This window comes from Pleurodeles waltl, chromosome 5 (genome assembly GCF_031143425.1).
Source record: "Pleurodeles waltl isolate 20211129_DDA chromosome 5, aPleWal1.hap1.20221129, whole genome shotgun sequence".
Taxonomy (NCBI): domain Eukaryota; kingdom Metazoa; phylum Chordata; class Amphibia; order Caudata; family Salamandridae; genus Pleurodeles; species Pleurodeles waltl.
The window spans coordinates 1,755,671,748-1,755,691,050 of NC_090444.1; the positions used below are offsets into that span (position 1 = coordinate 1,755,671,748).

A 19,303-nucleotide genomic window follows, 5' to 3' on the forward strand; every position below is an offset into this window, starting at 1 on the left:
AAAAGCTTCATCACTTCCTCCTTGTTTTGGGGAGCTTCAAGTTTACAGATTGTATTAACCAAGTCATCTTTAGGTTTAATCTCTTTGCTACTCACCAAATTACCTAAATATTCAATTTGTCGCACATCAAACTTGCACTTCTCAGCTTTCAATGTCAACCCAACTCCTTGCAACCGTGACAAAATTTCCCTCAAGTGATCATCATGCTGTACCCCGTCAGACCCAAAGACCAAAACATCATCCTGGTAGACTTTAACTCCTTCAAGCCCTTTAAGAACATGTTCCATTACTCTTTGGAACACTGCAGCTGATGAAATCAATCCAAATGGCATCCTCACAAATGTAAATGTTCCAAAAGGCGTTACAAAGGCAGTTAAATCCTGACAGTCTGGATGCAGGGTAATCTGGTGGTATGCAGAAGTTAAGTCTAGAGATGAAAAATGTTTTGCACCATGAAGTAAAGACAATAATTCGCAAATGTTACGAAGCGGATAATGATCCACAATCACCACCTTATTGAGTTCTCTTAAATCTACACATAGCCTTGCACTCCCATTAGCCTTCCACGCCATAACCACCGGGGACAACCACTCCGTAGCCTCTACCTCCTGTATAATTCCTTCACCAACCAATCTGTTTAACTCCACCCTCATGTCTTGTTGCACCACTAATGGTACATTCCTGACCGTAGCTATTTTAGGTGTGGCATCGGATTTCAATTTAATGAGATGACAGTAGTTCTTTAGACAACCAAACCTCTCGGTAAATACTTCTGGAAATTCTTTCATCCATCTTGCATCACTGCTCTGTACCAGACTGACCACTGAATCGTTCCTCGCTTGTATGGAGGAATCCACACCACACACATTATTAACTGGACTTTTTCTCACACATACAGGAGGATCCTCATTCGATCTAAATACACATTAAGATCACGTTGATGGTGCCAGCTTATTAAGGAATCTCCTTTCATGGAGACATAAAATCATTCCTGGTATAACTCTGTCTTTGAAATCTATAGTGTCCCAAAAATATCCTAGTAAACGTATTGGTTCACCCCCATAACCTCTTGGCTTAATGTCCGGCTTAAATTGTTGAACACTGCCTGCCAATGTTTGTTCAAAAAATGTTTTGGGGATAAGTGTTATCCCAGCACCAGAGTCAAACAACATTTTAACTGAACTTCCATTTACTTTAACTACTTCCAGAGGGCCATTGCCAGAGAAACTTTTAATTTGAAATATGTAATTTGTTTTTTTCCCCAGATCCTCCTCATTGTCAACAAAGTTTACTTCTTGCACCTTCTTCTGATTCTTCACCGATCTGCAGCACCTTGTAAAATGACCCTTCCTTCCACAACTTCTACACTGACCTTTCCATCCAGAACATCCTTTATTGTTGGCAAAATGTCCTTCATTGCCACATCTAAAACATTTTCCCTTGAACTGCCTAATGTCACTACCGCCAAACTCCGATGTCTTGCTGGGAAGCTTAGTATTTTGTACAACCTGCACCAAGCTTCCTTTCTGATTTTCATGCCCACCGTCACTTGAAGACATTTCTTTCTTCAAAACTTCTGAACATGCTTTTGAATGTTCAAAATTCTTTGCAGCAATTATTACCTCTTGCAAGGAAGGATTATCCTTGTGCCACATTCTTTCCCAGGCTTTATCAGTAGCACACCCTAACATTAATTGATCTCTCAACCTTTCATCAAGAGAAGCTCCAAAATTACATGTGGAAGCCAGTTTTCTCAACTCTGTGATATATTGTTCTGCAGATTCACCAGAACGCTGTAACCTCCGTCCAAAATGATAGCGTTCAAGAACAGTACTTATCTTTGGGAGATAGTGCATATCTAATTTCTTGATGCATATCTCGTATTCATTCAAGTCCGCAGCTTCTTGATCAGACAGTTCAGGGAGATGCTCATATATTTCCTGCCCTTCAGATCCCAAACAGTGCATCAAGAGAGAGGTTTTTCTCTCTGCACTCAACGACGTTCCACAAACCCTGGCATAGTGAGCAAAAATGTTTTTCCACTTAACCCAGGGAATGGGAGGAATTCCTGGAGATAAGAAAAACGACGGGCAGGAACATTCTGCATGTTAAATGTATTTGAATTCCTTTGTTGACCAAATTAAACACAAGTCTGAATTTATAAATCAAGTAAAAAATTCTTAACCTGTTCTTAAATACACCAAAAAAAACTTGCGAAGAAGTTTGCCTTAATATGAAACTGCACGTGAGTAGCTAACAACATGTATACATCGTTATGCTGACCGGGTTGTCATGGAGATAGTCTCTTCAACAAATATGTAACCACGATAACTGGAGCGTGCAGCAGGAAGAGAAAAACGACATCGGGTGAGGAGGCGCGCGGTCAAAGCGCGTGAGGTTGCACATTAATTCATTTGAAGAGAAAATGTGCGCGTGAACACATCGCGAGCAAAAGAGAAAGCTGCTTTGCGACTCTTTTAGCATTTCACCCCTTGATTACAACGAGCACTGAAAGCTTCGCTAAATATATAGCTACTCACGGCTCGTTCCCAAAAAAATCTCATATGACGGCTGATAATCGAATTTTGGCGTTGGGTTCACAAACGGTGCAAGTTCGTGTTTCGTCCATCGGGCTCGCTCCCTCATCGCCAAAATGTGGTAATAACTGAAGGAGAGCAGGTAAGTTACTGATTCCCAGTTTTATTCATGAAAACAGGAACGGAAGACCCCAGCCACCGAGTCGATCTCCAACCGCTCCGAGCTCCGTCTGTCTTCTCCTCTGGAACGGTTCCAAAGTTCCAGAACACTCATAGAACATAGGTGGGTAAACACCACAACTACGTTGCTTGCAGATAGAAGGCCATCTTGGAATAGCACTATTTTAAATGTTGTAACTAGCACCTTCTGTGAAAAATACTGTTCTTAATTTTAAGTCAATTCATTTACAGTTATCCAGAATTAAAAACATCGATAAATAGACAGTCTTTTAAAAAAGTACTATTAGCTGTTTTTTTGTTTTAAAATAAAATCATTTTCCATTATTTTGCCTTAGGCACACATTTTTGGCTTTGCCAATTTGTTGGTTAACCTAAATGCTCATATATTTAGGTTAACCCACAGCTTCTCCAAGTGAATTAAAAAAACAATTAAAAAAAGGAATTGTTACATAGCATTGGTGGACGCTCATTCAGATCCCAAACCCACCAAGACTTTCACAATCAAGTCCTCCCTATGTGCATTATTTGTGACATATCAAGGAAGGAAGCAAAGTACTGTTCTGCAGCTTATGACAAGATTCTTCTGCTGAAGCAGCACTGACTGGGAGTGCAAAGTAGCACAAAAAAATAACATGTATTTGTTACGTCAAATTAGTATGAAGTTTTCAAAATGTCGATAATTTTCAGAAAATGCACTATGGCACTTTTTCCCCGAACATCAATTTGGAATAATGTTTTGCTGGTGTGATAAAAGCAAATAGATCTGCTGCTTTGCAAAATGTTCTGGTTGACCAGTTTAGCTAAGCTTTTACTCAAGGGAATATAGGGAAGAATTGTTGCAACATGGCAGATCCGCTGAATGAGACTCATTTTATGGCTAATGTGCACAATCTGCTCGAGCAAAAAGCTGTCACTCAAGCTTAGTGGAGCCAGTGGCTGAAGTAGGCTGGACTTCTGCCCCATGCTGTATGTTGTGGTGGGTGCAAGCAATACTTGAAAGACAATTTTACTGACCAATGCATGACAAGGTTTGATTTAAAACCTATTTTTGTAAGTATATACATAAAAAACAACAGTCTGCTAACATTCTGCTGCTGCTCATTAAGTACCTGGGTGCCGGGTCCTTCCAGTCTCCTCTTTTGTTTGCTTGCTTGGTTCTGGCAAATTCATTGGCCCGGATGCTTCCATACATGCCAAAATGAAAACGCAACCATTTACAGGTTGTCCTCCCCCTGGCCAGCTCATTGGATGCCTTATTCTTGTTTGTTTGATTTCTCCCCACTGTCTTAGACATTTCTTGTTCATTATCTTTCAGCATCACACTGTTTCCCTGAGGGTGCACGGTGTCTTCTGGACTTGGACCTGCTTCCAGGCCTTCACGAGGAAGGTCATCATTTGCTGCTGATTGCAAATCTGAACCGAATGCAAGAAACAAATTCTTTCCATGGACCTAGAAGAGAAACTGTATTTTTAGTTAAAATATTTATTTTTGATATATGTCCATTAATGTTACGTTTGTTTCGACAAAGTTTTAATATATTTTAAATGATCAGAGAAATTACTATTAACTGCATAGAAAAGCACATCTTGCTTCAAGATGTTCTTTTTAGTGCTAATACACTTTCTAGAATATCCTTTCAACATGGTCCAATGACCATGCAAGATGCTACGGAAGGATCTACCATTACTAATTTCAAAACCAAATTACAAAATAAAACAAACAATCAACAAAGCAAGTGAAAACCATTAAGGTAGCTTAGTAAGGATATTCATTTACCGTGGAATGCTACGTGTGAAGAGAAGGTCAGACATTCACCTACAGATGGTTACATTTACCCTCACCCTTTGATGGTCAATAAAAGGACTACTACTGACTGGAGATTAAAAAACAACTGTTTATGTCGCCCTACGATACTTGGATATAAATGTTACAGCTACATGTAGATTAACCATAGTACAATATCTATCTGTACACAATATCCTGCTATCAGAGTTATGTATCCCAGCATTGCATAGATTCTTTTCCCTACAAATCTGCGCCTAGTGCAGATGCACTGATCTCATATTGAGGAGGAGATGCTGAAACGTTAATTTTAGCCCAAGTTTGGAAGATTTCCTTAAAGCTACTGCCAAACGTTTTATCACCATGCATATTTCTATGTAGACTTGTTTCCTCCTTACCTATTCTTTTAACTTAACACTCAAGATAAGCAGTTACGTTCATCCCTGGTCATTAGGATTAAGCAGCAGATGCACCACAATGCGAAGGAAACAAAGCAAAATGATAGCAATATTTCAAAACCAATTCATTTGTTAAAAAAAAAAAGTGCAAAAGCCTCATATGCTAACAGGATTCATAATTGGGAGTATCTGAAATTTGCAAAGATGTTTTTTGCTAACTTTTTCAATCTTCTCTTTTTTTAAAGTTTCAAATGTTACACAAAAAGTTTGTCTGCTGTTGATAAATCTAACAAAACCTGTCTTTCTGCACAGAAATATTTCAGGAAAAGTTCTCACTAACAGCTGCATCAAATTTCACCAGCAGATCCTCCATTTACTATCAGTTCAATTCCATGCTAACAATCGTACGGCCGAAAATGTGCCTGCTATTAATCATCCCTCAACTTGCTTATTTCGCAGCCAGCATCCAGTTCAAAAACAATCAAAGAACTCCCTTTGATCTAGAATTAACCCCCATTCTATAACCTTCTGCCACCCTATCTACCCTACTGATTAAACCACCTCCACAACTGCTTGAACCAGACTTTGTTAACCCCAATCACTGAACAAAAACCCCGCTCCAGGTTTACATTTGTTAACTTCCCATCCCACTGCCAAATCTAATTCATCCCATGGGTTTAGACCGCATCCTCCACTATCCCACCATGCATGGTCGTGAGGTTACTTTAGCTATTACACGGGCATGTTATTTTAGCTTTGGCCTTCACCTTGTGCCCTTTCACTCCGATACATGCATTTTTATTCTTCTAATTATTAGCAAAGGCTTCATTTTAGTGGAGATGTTTTTTATTATTTTAGCAGTTGCAATTTCACGCAGAATTTTGTTATAAATGTTTCTGCATGACATTTTCACTCTGTGCTTTACTCAAGGCTAAACGTGGTAAGTTTACGAGTTATTGCCGGCACAAAGTGTTTATCATGTCTCCAACCCTCATACACAGAAATATATGTGTTGTCATGTTAGGGCTGTTTTCGCAGAACACCAGATGTTTCATTATAAAACACTTCACTGCCCCCTACATGACAGAAGGAAATTCAAACAGTTGCCATTGTATGCACATCACCTTTGCAGTTAATGCTGAAACCCAACGCCTTCTCTCCCTCCATGTGAGAGGACTCTCAGACCAACAGACCTCTTCTCTACCTACATACATAGGTATGAAGGATGAGTTCCTACCAGGTGGACCGATGGGCAGATTAGGGCTTACAATGCCATGCTCTTGTGTAGAATTTTAGTAGTGCAGGTATGGATTCTAGAACCATTGTTGTGACAGTATGGTGGGACTTTTCCTATGTTTCACTTTCCATGCAACTGCCTTACTTTTGTGTTGTATCATCCTTATAATCGCAATACGTGTATTTTTTTTATCGAATGCAGTTGATTCAATAAAACTTATTGAACCTGGTCTTGCTTCTGTTTTGACTTTGTATGTGTGAGACATATAGGACTGAGAGAAAGGGGTAAGATCTGTTTCACCACCATTTCTATGAGAAATCTAGATGTGAAGGGCTAAGGGCTACAACAAATCACCTTTACTCTTGGGTACTGCTAGCTGTCCGGAAGGGTAGGCTGACAGCTGTCACACGCCTCTGGAAGGCAGGTTGCATGGTAGTAATGCACATGACTATGAAGGACTGTACAAAGATGATCATGAGAGAGCACATCCTTACTAACTGAGAAACTGCACCAGTACCTGGTGGACTCTGAGCTGACCTCTCCCCAAGAATTGGGAAAAAAGGCAGACAAATAGGTTCTTCAACAGGGTGAGTAAGAATAACTCATAGTGGAGGTGACCAGAAGGAAAAGAATGCTTCTATGTTTCCAGAGAAGAATGGGGAAACCTAAAGAAAATAAAGTATCCTTTGGGTCCACAAAATTCTTCTTGGGGGCGGGGGATCCAAATAATCCTCTTCTTCTTATAAGAAACCCTGGTACTTTCTGTGTAGGGAAAAAGGCCATAGGGCAGGTGATTTCAACTGACCTAAGAAAAGCACCATGGGTAGTACTACGACTACTACTCCCTGCTAGCACCCCAGCCACATCACTGGTAGTAGTACCACAACCAAGGGTGTAGCTGGGTTCATCTTAGGTACTTCAGTGGACTCTGGCCTAGTCAGAGAAACCACTGAGACTGTCCCGATATCAGAGGGTGGCACTGACCATGCCACTCTGGCTGCCTGACCTCCTAATATGAGGAAATGCAGGCATCCCCTCATTAATGGTATTGAGGCAGAGGCTTACAGGGACAGCGGTGCAACTGTCACCATGGTAACTGAAAAACTGGTGTTACCTGAGCAAATCCCACTTGGGCAAAATTACCAAGTGACCCATACTAATAACATCACAAAGTGCCACCCCATGGCAGTTGTCAATTTTAGCTGGGGGTAAGGTTACTGGCCCTAAAACAATTGGTATCCTCATCTATTCCGGAGGAGTGTCTTATGGGCAATGATTTGGAGACTTCAGCCAGGGCTGAAGTGTAATTACAGGCCCCTGCAGCAATGCTTGTCATCCCTGTGGGTGTCTTTGTGGCTACTAGAGCACAGGTCAAGAAACAGGGAGAACAAGGAGCACTGGAGCCTGGAACAATGGCCCAGACAGCTCCCAAGAAGAGAGGTAGGAATGGGAAAATGTTACCCTCTATCCAGACGTCATGTGAGGATCAGTCTCCTCCGGGAGATTATCTTGCCCCTTGTGAGGAACCTGCACCAGAGGAGAGTGGGCCAGAAACAGCAGAGCTCTTGAGTGCAGGGGGATCCTCCAGGGAGGAACGGAGTCTTGAGCAGAAATCCTGACCCTCTCTTGAAGCCCTCAGATAACAAGCTGCTACAGAAATGGCGGAAGAGGTCAGTGGATCCCACAGAATCAACTGGGAAAATGGTCTCCTTTGAGGCAAGGGACCCCAAGCCTGGCGCTACCAGGAGATTGGTCATACCTCAGAAGCTTCGGGAGTTCTTATTGACCCTGGTACATGACATTTCCCTTGCAGGACATCTTGGGCTTAGCAAAACTTGGGACAGACTTGTTTCACACTTTCAATGGCCCCTCATTTCTGAAGACTCAAATGAGTTTTGTCGCTCCTGTGTCACCTACCAAGCCAGTGGCAAGTCAGGTGGCACTACAAAGGCCTCCTTAACCCCACTACAAGTGGTTAGGGTTCCCTCTGAATGGGTAGGGTTTGACACCGTTGTTCCCCTTGACCCTCCTACAGCCTCTGGGAACAGATTTATTCTGGTGGTGGTGGACCATGCCACCAGGTACCCAGAAGCTATTCCCCTTAAGACTATAACAGCTCCTGCAGTGGTCAAGGCCCTCCTGGCAATATTTTCCAGGGTGGGTTTCCCTCAGGAGGTTGTATCCAACAGAGGTGCATACTTCATGTCTGGATACCTCAAAGCAATGTGGAAGGAATATGGTGTAACCTACAAATTCACCACTCCTTATCATCAACAAGGAAATTGGTTGGTTGAAAGATTCAACAAAACCCTTAAAGGTATGATCATGGGACTCTCAGAAACACTCAGAAGGAGGTGGGACATCCTTCTACCTCGTCTTCTTTTTGTCTACAGAGAGGTTGCACAGAAGGGAGAGGACTGCAACCCATTTGAGCTTTTGTTTGGGCACCAATCAGTGCTCCTATTTGCCTTGTGAAGGAGGGAAGGGAGCAACCTCTCAAACTCCCCAAACAAGACATTGTTGACTATCTACTAGGCCTCTGTTCTTGTATGGCACGGTACATGAAGAAGCCCACCAAAAAACCTGAGGCCAGCCATAGTTGCAAAACCAATGGCATGATCAAAAGGCTGTGCTGACTGTTTACCAGCCAGGACAGAAAGTGTGGGTTTTGGAGCCTGTGGCCCCAAGAGCACTCCAGGACAAATGGAGTGACCCTTACATAAATGTGAAGCAGAAAGGTGAGGTCACCTGTTTGGTTGACCTGGGCACTCCAAGAGGCCCCCACAGGGTGCTTCAAGTGAACTGCCAAAAGCCTTATTTTGACAGGGCTGACATGAGCTTGCTCATGGCCACTGATGAAGGGCAGAACGCAGAGTGACCCTCTCCCTGACCTTCTTTCCCACAACCCTGCTGATGGTTCAGTGGATGGGATAGTCTTTGCTAATTGTCCCTCTAAACAGCAACGAGCTGACTGCAGACAAGTTCTCAGACAGTTCTCAGAACCCTGTTAAGAGTAAAATCCAAACCAATATGGATTGGGTTGCTCCTACTACTCAAACTCAGGTCAGGGCTTTTCAGGGCGTGACTGGGTATTCAATGAGATTTGTAAAAGGGTATGGTTCCATTGTGACCCCCTTGAATTATCTCAACCCCCAGAATATGCCTAAAAAGGCATAATGGACAGTTATCTAGAGGCCTTTGATGCCCTCAAAAAGGCCATGTGCTCAGCTCAAATTCTTAAAAGCCTAGACTACTCAAAACAAATCATTGTTCGGACAAATGCTACAGAAATAGGAATAGGAGCAGTACTGTCTCAACTAAATGAGGAGGGACAGTAGCTTTTATCAGCAGAAGATTGACCCAGAGACAGAAACATTGGTCATCTATTGAAAGGGAGGTCTTTGCTGTGGTCTGGGCCCTGAAACAGTTGAGGCTGAGGCCATATCTGTTTGGGACTCACTTAATTGTTCAGACCACAAGCCCGTCTTGTGGCTTAAACAGATGAAGGGTGAAAACCCAAAATTTTGGAGGTGGTCCATTTCCCTAAAGGGGATGGACTTTTCAATGGAACATAGACCTAGGAGTAACCATACCAATGCAGATGGACTTTCCCGAAGATTCACCTGGGTAAGGCTAGTCTTATCCTCTCATTTGGAAGGGTGTTATGTAAGAAAGTGGCATCTTTTCTAGCTTAGTTACCCCACTTTCTGCCTGGTGCAGTGTATTTAGACTGTACTACACCGGGATCCTGCTAACCAGGACCCCAGTGTCAGTGTTCTCTCCTCTGAATTTGGTTGTATGGTAACTTTTACACCCCACAATTGGCATACTGATGCACAAATGTAGGTCCCTAGTATATGGTACTTAGGTACCCAGGGCATTGGTACACGAGCGGTCTCCCATGGGCTGCAGCATGTATTATGACACCAGTGGAAGCCCATGCAAACTGTGTCTGCAGGCCTGCCATTGCAGCCAGGTTGAAACAGTGCATGCACCTTTCACTTTAGATATAAGACTGGCCATATATCGCGGTCATCGCACTTGGACACAGCAAGTCACCCGTATGGTAGGCCCTTCAGCCCAAGGGCAGGGTGCATGGTCCTGAGTGTGAGGGGATCCATGCTTGAGCAAAGGTGCCCCTACAAACTCCAGACTCCATTCCCTGGGCATGGTAAGTGTGCGGATGCCATGTTAAAGCATGTAGTGGACACTGGTCAACACGAGTAGTTCAACTACATAATGGCTTCACCGAATCTAGGCATATTTGGTATCAAACATGTTGGAATCATGCAACTACACAGATTCCAGTTTTAGTTGCATGATACCATGTACTATGGGGGTTCTTTAGAGTATTCCCCCAGAACTGCCTGCACAGCCTTGCAGTGTCTGCAAGCCTGCCTCCGCTGCTGCCGACCCTAGACACTGTTCTGCCTTCCTGCTGATGAGCCTAACTCGAGCAGGGGAAGGCAGAACAAATGATTTCCTGTAGGAAAGAGCTGTGACCACCTCTCCCTTTGAAATGGGTTCCCTGGGTTCGGGGTAGGTGGGCCTCTCAGCGCCACTAGACTGCTTTGAAGAGGACATTTGGTGCCTTCCATGCATAAACCGGTTTGCACCAGTGCAGGAACCCCCAGCTTCCACTCCGTTGCAAAACCCCCAGAAAAGGCAGGGTAGTGACCACCCTCTGTCCAGCTCCTCCCCTAGGGAGGTAGACGGAGCTCTGCCAGGGAGGCACTTGAATCTGCCATCTTGGAAAGAAGAAGTGCAGAGGCCCCCTGGGAGCATCCAACTGGTTAGGCCAGATGGGCGACGTCCCTGACCCCCTCTAATAGGTAGGTCTCTGCAGACAGTGTCCAATCCCCTTTTAGGGTTACTTACAGGCTGCCCTGAGGGTGGGTCTCTAGATTGATCAAGCAAGACTCTACACAGGAGCTCTCTGCAAGACACTTCTGCAATCTGGCCTCCAGAACTGTTGCTGGTCTGGCTTAGGAACTGAAACAAAACTGTATCAAGTTGGGAAGGCTCCCACTGCTACATTGTTTCTCCTCCTCCTGCAAGAATTCTGCAACATCCGTGGCTGTCCATACTCTAGGGTCACAAGGACTCTGTTTGCACCAGAAAGGAATCTTTCTTGGAGTGAAGGCGTCACACCCCTGTATCTGCAGGCACCTCTACCACAACGACCGGCTGGTGGATCCTGCTGTCCCATGGACATCAAGAACGCTCTGAAACCCAGGTGGGGGCTCTGTGGTCCCCTCCAAGTCCAACATCTCTCCTATCCAACTTGGGAGGCGGTGGGCCTTTGCTGTGGCTATTGGGATGGAACCACTGTGCAAGACGTCTGTTGCCGTTACCAAAGCTTGTTAATTCTTACTCCAGGAGATCTTCAAGCTCCAAGAAGCCCTAGCCTCTAGCACTCTGCAGCTCCAAGAACAGCATCCACCCTGCAACTGCTGCGGCGTGGGACTCCTCCTTTGTTGTGCTGTTGAGGCCTCCCTGCGACTCCCTGTGCCTGCTGCCAATGGGTCCTTGTGGGGGCTCTAACAATTACTGATAGCTCTCCTGCTTGCTGAAGGCCAGCCCTTACTCCCCTCCAAGGGTTGAGTCGTTTGGACCTTGCTGGTCCCCAAAATCCTGTCAACTTCCCTGCAGCTTTTTCATGCATTTGCCAATGCTTGCTGGTGGTTCTGCTGACCACTGACTCCTCTGCAATCTGGCACCTGACATGCGACAGCTCATGGGTGACTCCAAGGATCTTATGGACTCTACAGCTGGACTTCTTCCTTCACTGACCACCAGCAATGTCTCACCCAGGAAAGGTTGGCATTTTCTACCTGCACCTCCTGGACATCTCCGAGTGGTCTGGACTCTGTCCCCTTCTTTTTCAGGTTGTTATTGTCTGGAATCAACGTTTTCCAACAGCAACAGCAACTGGACTAACAAAGGTTTTCTGACATCATTTCAACCCTAATCACCTGGACTCCCTGGTGTAGGTACTCCACTTTCCTGGGTATCCTCGGGTCCTGAAATTCCAACTGTGATGATCCTGTGTTAGTCTATGGGACACCCGGCTAGATAAAGTCGCTGCACACAGGTGCCTGGGGGATTTCTATTACTTACCTTGGGTGATTTCGTACTCCACCCACACCCAAGCCCCTGGGATTGTAACTCACTTACCTTGGTTGGGCACCTCCATTTTTATACCACTATCTTAGTATATGGTTTTATATGTTTTCTAAGCACACGTCTTATATATTATTAATGATACAATTAATTTCAGTACCAACAGATTCCAAATACTCTTCTTTATTTCTTCTTATTTATATCTTGTCAATACTATACACCATTGTATTTGAGCTATCTCACCCTGGTGTAGACTACATGCACTTACAAGGGAGCTTACAGCCACATTTGGGGATCCATTTTAAATATATTTGTGTAGAATCCGTGTTGTGCACCCAACCACTCTAGCTATCTTTAGTTGTTACTTCTCCTCTCCGGTATTCCTCATTTGATATTATTTCATCCATAGTATCCTATAGAGCAGAGGTCTTCAAACTGGGGGGCAGGCTCCCATAGGGGGGCCTCAAGTGGTCCCGGGGGGGGGGGGTGGGTGGGGGGGGGCGCCAGACTCTGGCCAAAAGAAGCATTCTACAGATAACAGGCCATTGTTTTAAGCAGAAGCATGTGATTGCATTTTTAAATAGGTAGCAGTACTTAACTGCAATGTTTAAATAGGTCTAGACTTATTTAAACATTGACAACTTTATGAAATAATTGTGAAAAATTCTGAGCGGGGCCCAATGATTTTTATTTTTCAAATGGGGGGGGCGCAGCATTAAAAGGTTTGGAGACCACTGCTATAGATCCATTATAAATATATTCCTGTAGGGAGGTAATAGAGAGTTAGCACTGAGGAGAAAGGAATCTATTTGGATTACACGTCTGAGAGCAGTGGAATGTGGAGTGAACTCAGATTATGAACTTGAATATTTTTGGGGTGAGAGATGAAAGGAGAGTAATTTAGTTATTAATATGGTAGTATAACTAAAACAAACATATGCTCTTCAGGTATTTCGATAATTAAGCAATGTACCTAGGAGTGAAATTTTAATGTAATATTAATTAATACACATATAATAAGATATATGTAAGGAACAATCAGAAAAATAAAGTATATTTCGATGTGGAATCCGTGTGGTGCATTTAGCCCAAGGAGGCTAAAGAATAGATATTGAGGGGATTATAGTAACGGAAATACTATTATAAAATACAACAGGATGAATATTGACCCCCGATTTGTGTTATTAGAGGATGGATTTAATATAGTAATGCATAATCAATAATTGTAGAGAGGATTAGATCTAGTAAATTAGGTACATACGAGTCACATATATGTCGTCAATATGCAAATGATATGGAATTTACGTACCATCGTATATTACGGAGTCGCTTACTAGTGATCAAATATTAAAATTCACAACAGTATGTTACGAGCTGTTATAAGGCAGATGTAACAACTATATATTAATGGTTTATTTAGGAGTTTATTTGACATTTTTAGTCCTCTTTCTATTTCTAGTAGTAGTGGCTATACAAATAAGAAGATAAAAAACGGACTCTGAGTTTACGTACTCGCAACGATGTAACAATTTAGAGTCCCCTTTCTATCTCTATTTTTAGAAAGGGAAGATATTTAAACGATGAGACTGAAACCGGACTCTGTTTGGGAGCCTTTTAGCGTACTGCCGGTCAAAACGGGAACACGCCATTGGTCTCCACCTAATGTATACCAAGTGATTAATTTTACTGCACTAGATTGGTTGGTGGCACATATACATTAGTTTGGACAGTGTATTAAATAATATACATTATGTATTGTTTACAGCCGTAATAAGCCCTGAGGAAGTCGTGGGGTGACACACCCCAGATGAAACACGTGGTGACTTGGCTGGAGTGACACCAATAAGAAGAGATAAAGAAGAATATTTGGAATCTGTTGGGACTGAATGTAAGTGCATCATTAATATATTTAAGAAGCCGTGTGCTTAGAATACATAAACATATGGTTAACAATCTTAGCATTGTCAATATTACAAGGTTTTGTAAGGGGAGGGACCTTGCATGAGCACCGTCAGTTGAAAATAAGAGCTGACTTGTAACAATATTATAATATACTTTGCAAAGGTGAGTGCCAATTCTCCGCTTTTCCACCCCATTTCTGTATTAATTCCCAAGTATTTCTATGCTTTTCTTGTTTGTTTCCAAGTAGATTTTCTGTGTGTAGATATCGCCATGTGGAGATATACCAACGTCAGTATAGTATTAGTGTTATAAAAAAGAAGAATTAATTTTTGTAACACTTGGTGTGGTTCTTTCTTGTGTGAACATCACTGACTGACTGACTATTGTGGTTTTGCAAGTGCTTTACACTCCTCCTTGATAAGCGGTAGCTGGTCTCCACAGCTACCCCTAGACAGTTTTGGTTATCTAGGCACCAAAACACTATCACTAAGGGTTGCCTGGACTCAGTATAGGGTGCCACACCATAAACTGAGCCAGCCTCCTACAAACCTGATAAATAATTTGGTCAGAGTATTTACCCTAAAGCCTTTTCAGGTGGAATTGGGAAACCAAATGTGTTCCAACATAAAATAATTGTCAAAAAGGTGCTTACCCTTGTAACCAAAAGGCCAGCAACATGCCCATAATTTGAGAGAGTAAGTTGATAAAGAACTATGTAAGTTAAGGGCTGCGGGTAATATAGAACCTGTAAGGTTATCCGAGCGGGTACTACTGTGTAGGTCACAGCAGCATACCATCAAGTACTCTTGCATCCTGAAAGTAGGAGTCTTACAATATTTGTCACTTCTTTTGGCTTTCAAATATTTATAAGAGTACCATTTGGCCTAGCCCCTGAAGCAGCGATATTTCATAAGTTAATGTACAATTTATTTAAAAATATAAAACACCTGATGTCATAGTTACCAGGATTGACACATCGCTGCGTTGCGGCAGCGATGCATCAAAAATACTTGTGCTGCGTCAATATGTGAGACAAGGCCACTCTTTTACATGGTTCGCACCCACTTTTTGCCTGATGTTTGATGTAGTCTAGAAGTTGTAGTGCCCAGGGACCCTGCTAACCAGGTTCCTTGGGCCAGAGCCCTTTCCCTAAAACTGCTGATGCATTGGCACAATTGGATACACCCTTAACTACTACTACTACTATAAGTCCCTTGTAAATGGGTAAGCCCCTGAGGGCAGCAGCATTGATTGTGCCACCCTCTAGGGCCATGCATCTAGATGCACCCAGCACTGCCATTGCAGACAGTGTCCTGGTGCATACCTAAAACACAAATTCAACAGGGCACACATACACTGCATTTACTATGGGTAAGACACCCCTCTGGCAGGCCTTACAGACCTAAGGCAGGGTGCTCCGTATTATATTGAGGGCATGGCTGGATAAGCAATATGCCCCATTGTGTACTTGCCAATCCTGGGACATAGGGATTGAACAGAGCAGCCATTTTAATACATGTGCTGGAAACTGGTTAACAAGAGTTTCCCAGCTACATGATGGCCACTCTGAACCCTGGGTTGTTTGGTATCAAAACAACTCAGAATGCTAAATCCAAACTGGTACCAGTATTGGATTTATCCCTAAACATACCCAGGGGACACCTTAGAGGTGCCCCCTGCAAAAGTTAACTATCCTGGCATGGTGGCCGACTGGTTCTATCCAGCCTGCCACCTCCAGACAGCCAATATACAAACCTTAGAGGAGAGCCCTTCCTGGGTGGAGGAGCTAAAACCCCCTCCCTCAGGAATGTGCACTGCCCTGCCAGTGAGCTTCAAAGGGCTTACCACCCTTAAAACTCGAGCCCCAGGTCAGCTGCTAGCAGCAGTTGGCCTCCCCCTTTGCAAATCCCCACTTTTGGCAGGAGCCAAGGCAGGAAAACACAACAGGGGTTGGGGGAGTGGCACGACCTGGCAATCACCACCCATAAAATGTTGCCTGAGAGGTGCCCACTCAATTAAATTTTTCTCCATCTTAGATGGAAGGAAAATATCCAATTAGGTTTAAGGAAGTGACCCTTCCCACAGGAAGTGGTCACTATAGTGGGTGTAGTCACCCAAAGGTAAGTGTCCCATTGGATACTACCAGGTATCCCCTAAAACGCCCACTAAATTCAGTACTTAGTGGGCATCCCTAGACTAGGAAATCAGATTTGAAGGACACAAAGAAGACCAGCACAAAAAAGGAACCAAGGGACGAAAATTGTGGACCTGCTGCATCAAGAAAAGGCGGCAAACCCTGCCTGTTGCACCCAGGACCTGACAATCCCCGCTGCGGAGAAGCTGGACACTGGACTGGCCTCAAGAAACCCAGAGGACCTCCAGGCTTCACCAATCGCCCAAGAACTCCCTCCAGAGTGGAGGTACCACTCTGCAAGAACCCAAGAACCAACAAACCAGTGAGGGTCACTTCACTGACTGGCCGATTTTTCCCGAACCGGAAGTCGCAGCCAGACCAGAGGAGACACCGACAACCAGGAGTTAAACCCTGCAAGTGTGCTGAATTTGGTGGCACTGCACCCTCCAGTGGCTAAATCGTGCCAATACCCTGGTTAGTGGTCAGCTGACGTCAGACACTAGGAAAACCAGCTTGCACAGAGCTGAAAAAGGAAAAGGAGGAAACCCTAGTCAAAGGTCTTCAGGAACACCCCGGACCTCCTGTCAGTGTCTCCCCTTTGCCCTATAAGCGACCTTCAAAAAGGCCTACCTCCAGATTTAAGGGCATCTTTGCGCACATCCTCTGGCTCACTGATTTGCTCTGCACCCGGCCGCTTTGTGCCCTACAACGAAGAACCAGCTGTGTCCCAAGGGTCACTCACCCTTTGCGACCTCGACATTCCACGGGGACCCCAAGGAACCACCTTTAACTTGACCACAGCAGACCTTTTCCAAGTGGTCCCCATCAGTGGCCCTGCACGAGCTCCAAGAGACTTTCCACTGTTGCTCCCGCCGGAACCCGAAATTCTCCAGCTGGCACAGCGTGCCCACCGACGACCTCTACCAACCTGCAAAAGCAGAACTTGATAAAGACACTGTGCGATTTTATATGAATTTTTAAAGGTGTCTTCCTATTGATTCCTATGGTGCGTAATTACGCACAGAAATACTGCATTTATTAAAACTTCAAAAAACCTTATCTTAAAAAGTACTTAACCAATTTTGATAATCTTGATCTTAAAATTTATATAAAAATCTGAGGTATTTTTATAAAGTGGTCTCGAGTAATTTCTTCGAATTTGTGAGTTGCATGATTGATACTAGGAGTACAACAAATGTTTTGCACTTCTCCAAGATTGGCCAAGCTACCTCAAAAATGAGAGCATTAGGTGATCTAGTTTTTACCTTTGGAAACCGATGTGTGGTTGCCTGGACCCCCTTTATAGTGTGCCTACTTTTGCACACTACATAGAGGGCCAGCCTCCTACACAATACAGGTGACAATGCCTTGGATGAGCACTATTTACAATACAAGGCACCATGGAAATGCTGACATCAGTGGAAACTCTGCCACAACGCATCAGCCTCAGAAGTAGTGCATTGTTGAAGTTGGCCTTTCAATCAACGCTGCTTGAACAATGAGTCAAAAATGAGAGTCGATGCATATGACTGCCACATTGTGGCAAGTAGCCTATTGTGTGGGGACCAATGGAAAAGACCGTAAAATGATGGAATAGCACCTTGTACACTCTTACATTGGGCCTGGATGTAATATATGCAGTGTGGCTACGTCGCACATTACAGTGGGCAAGGTTTACTCGTGTATGAAGTGACCTATGTATGAGTGACATAGTGAGTGACAGTGTAAGGTGTGTGAATGCAAGTATATGTTGTAATAATGTTAAGTGGCAAAACATGTATTTCCTACCTTGTGTGTCCTTTGCAGTACGCAGAGCCCATTCCTCAACGGAGAAGTGACAATCCAGTCTCTTAAAGGAGTACATGTCACACTGCCTTGCTGCAGTCTATGATGATGTCATAGGTGCCATGGTCCCAGGTTGGTCAAGGGTTCCTACAACATGATTACCACATGTGTGGACCGACTAGTAGTAGAGGGGACGTGAAAGACTGACATATTCCAGGGTGTACAGAGACTTCAAATGGTCAGATTCCTGTTACAAAGCCACTGCATCAGTTCCTACATCTGCGTTATGGAGACATAAGTATTTTGACGCATTTCAGGCTCTGCAAGATGCATCTGGTAAAAGCATCACATAATGAAAAACTTACAATATCACTGCATCAGCTGTGACTTTTTCCGAAGGAACGCCCACCCTGAATACATTAAAAACTGCATGACGCAGCCAGATCCCAGGTTTTTTCTGATGCAGGCCTTGAAAAACTGACACATCAAGACAAATGCATCGCTTTGTTAATATGAAGCTAACATAGCCCAGCTGGAGTGTGAAAACAAATGAAGCAATGGCAGCGCAAGCTCCTTGTAAATATACCCCTTCATATTTTTCCAACATGCCATTCTAATTATCAGCAGATCAAGGGCTAAAAATGACTCAAAATTATCATTAGTGATGAAGATTTTGGAACAGGAGGGTTTAACTGCAGAATACAATAAGTGTATGTTTGCAAGGAACAGCGTCACATACTTTCGTCATAAAGTGTCTCAGTAAAGTATCGAGCCCGAGAAAGAACCTGTGGAAGCAATTAGAGATTCCCCTGCACTTAGAAACAAGGATGATGTAAGGGTATTCCTTGGACTTGTTGAATCAAAGTTTGTTGAGGTAAAAGCTGCCACATCCATCAGCTTTTAAAAGCTGAAAACAAGCTTGTGTGGTCTATAGAACGTCCCAATGCTTTTGAAAAGACAAAGGGCCCAATTTATATCTTGGCAGGACTACTGTCGTCGCGCTGTGGTGGGGGTTCCAAGTACTCAGTCAAGCTGAAGGTGTTCTGACCTCCATATTTAGATGTATTGCGGCTCAGCCTCTGACTGCCGGCGCAATAGACTCCTACCCTGGCGAACATTACTCCCTCGCAATCAGGATGGCGTGTTACCGCCGACCAGATTTAGGTTTCACTGGTGTTTTTCTGGCATTGGTGTCCTGACAGAGGAGGGGGGGGGGGTGGGTCC

General features: G+C 43.8%; 1 protein-coding gene across 1 annotated transcript in view; it reads right to left on the reverse strand.

Annotated features, from left to right (window-relative positions):
• The window catches only part of NEIL2 (nei like DNA glycosylase 2), a 136,212-nt gene that overhangs the window by 68,279 nt on the left and 48,630 nt on the right, over window positions 1–19,303 (reverse strand). Inside the window, exon 3 of the mRNA XM_069236796.1 lies at window positions 3,827–4,167. Coding sequence (XP_069092897.1) covers window positions 3,827–4,167 — 341 coding nt within the window. The remainder of the gene's footprint in view (window positions 1–3,826; window positions 4,168–19,303) is intronic.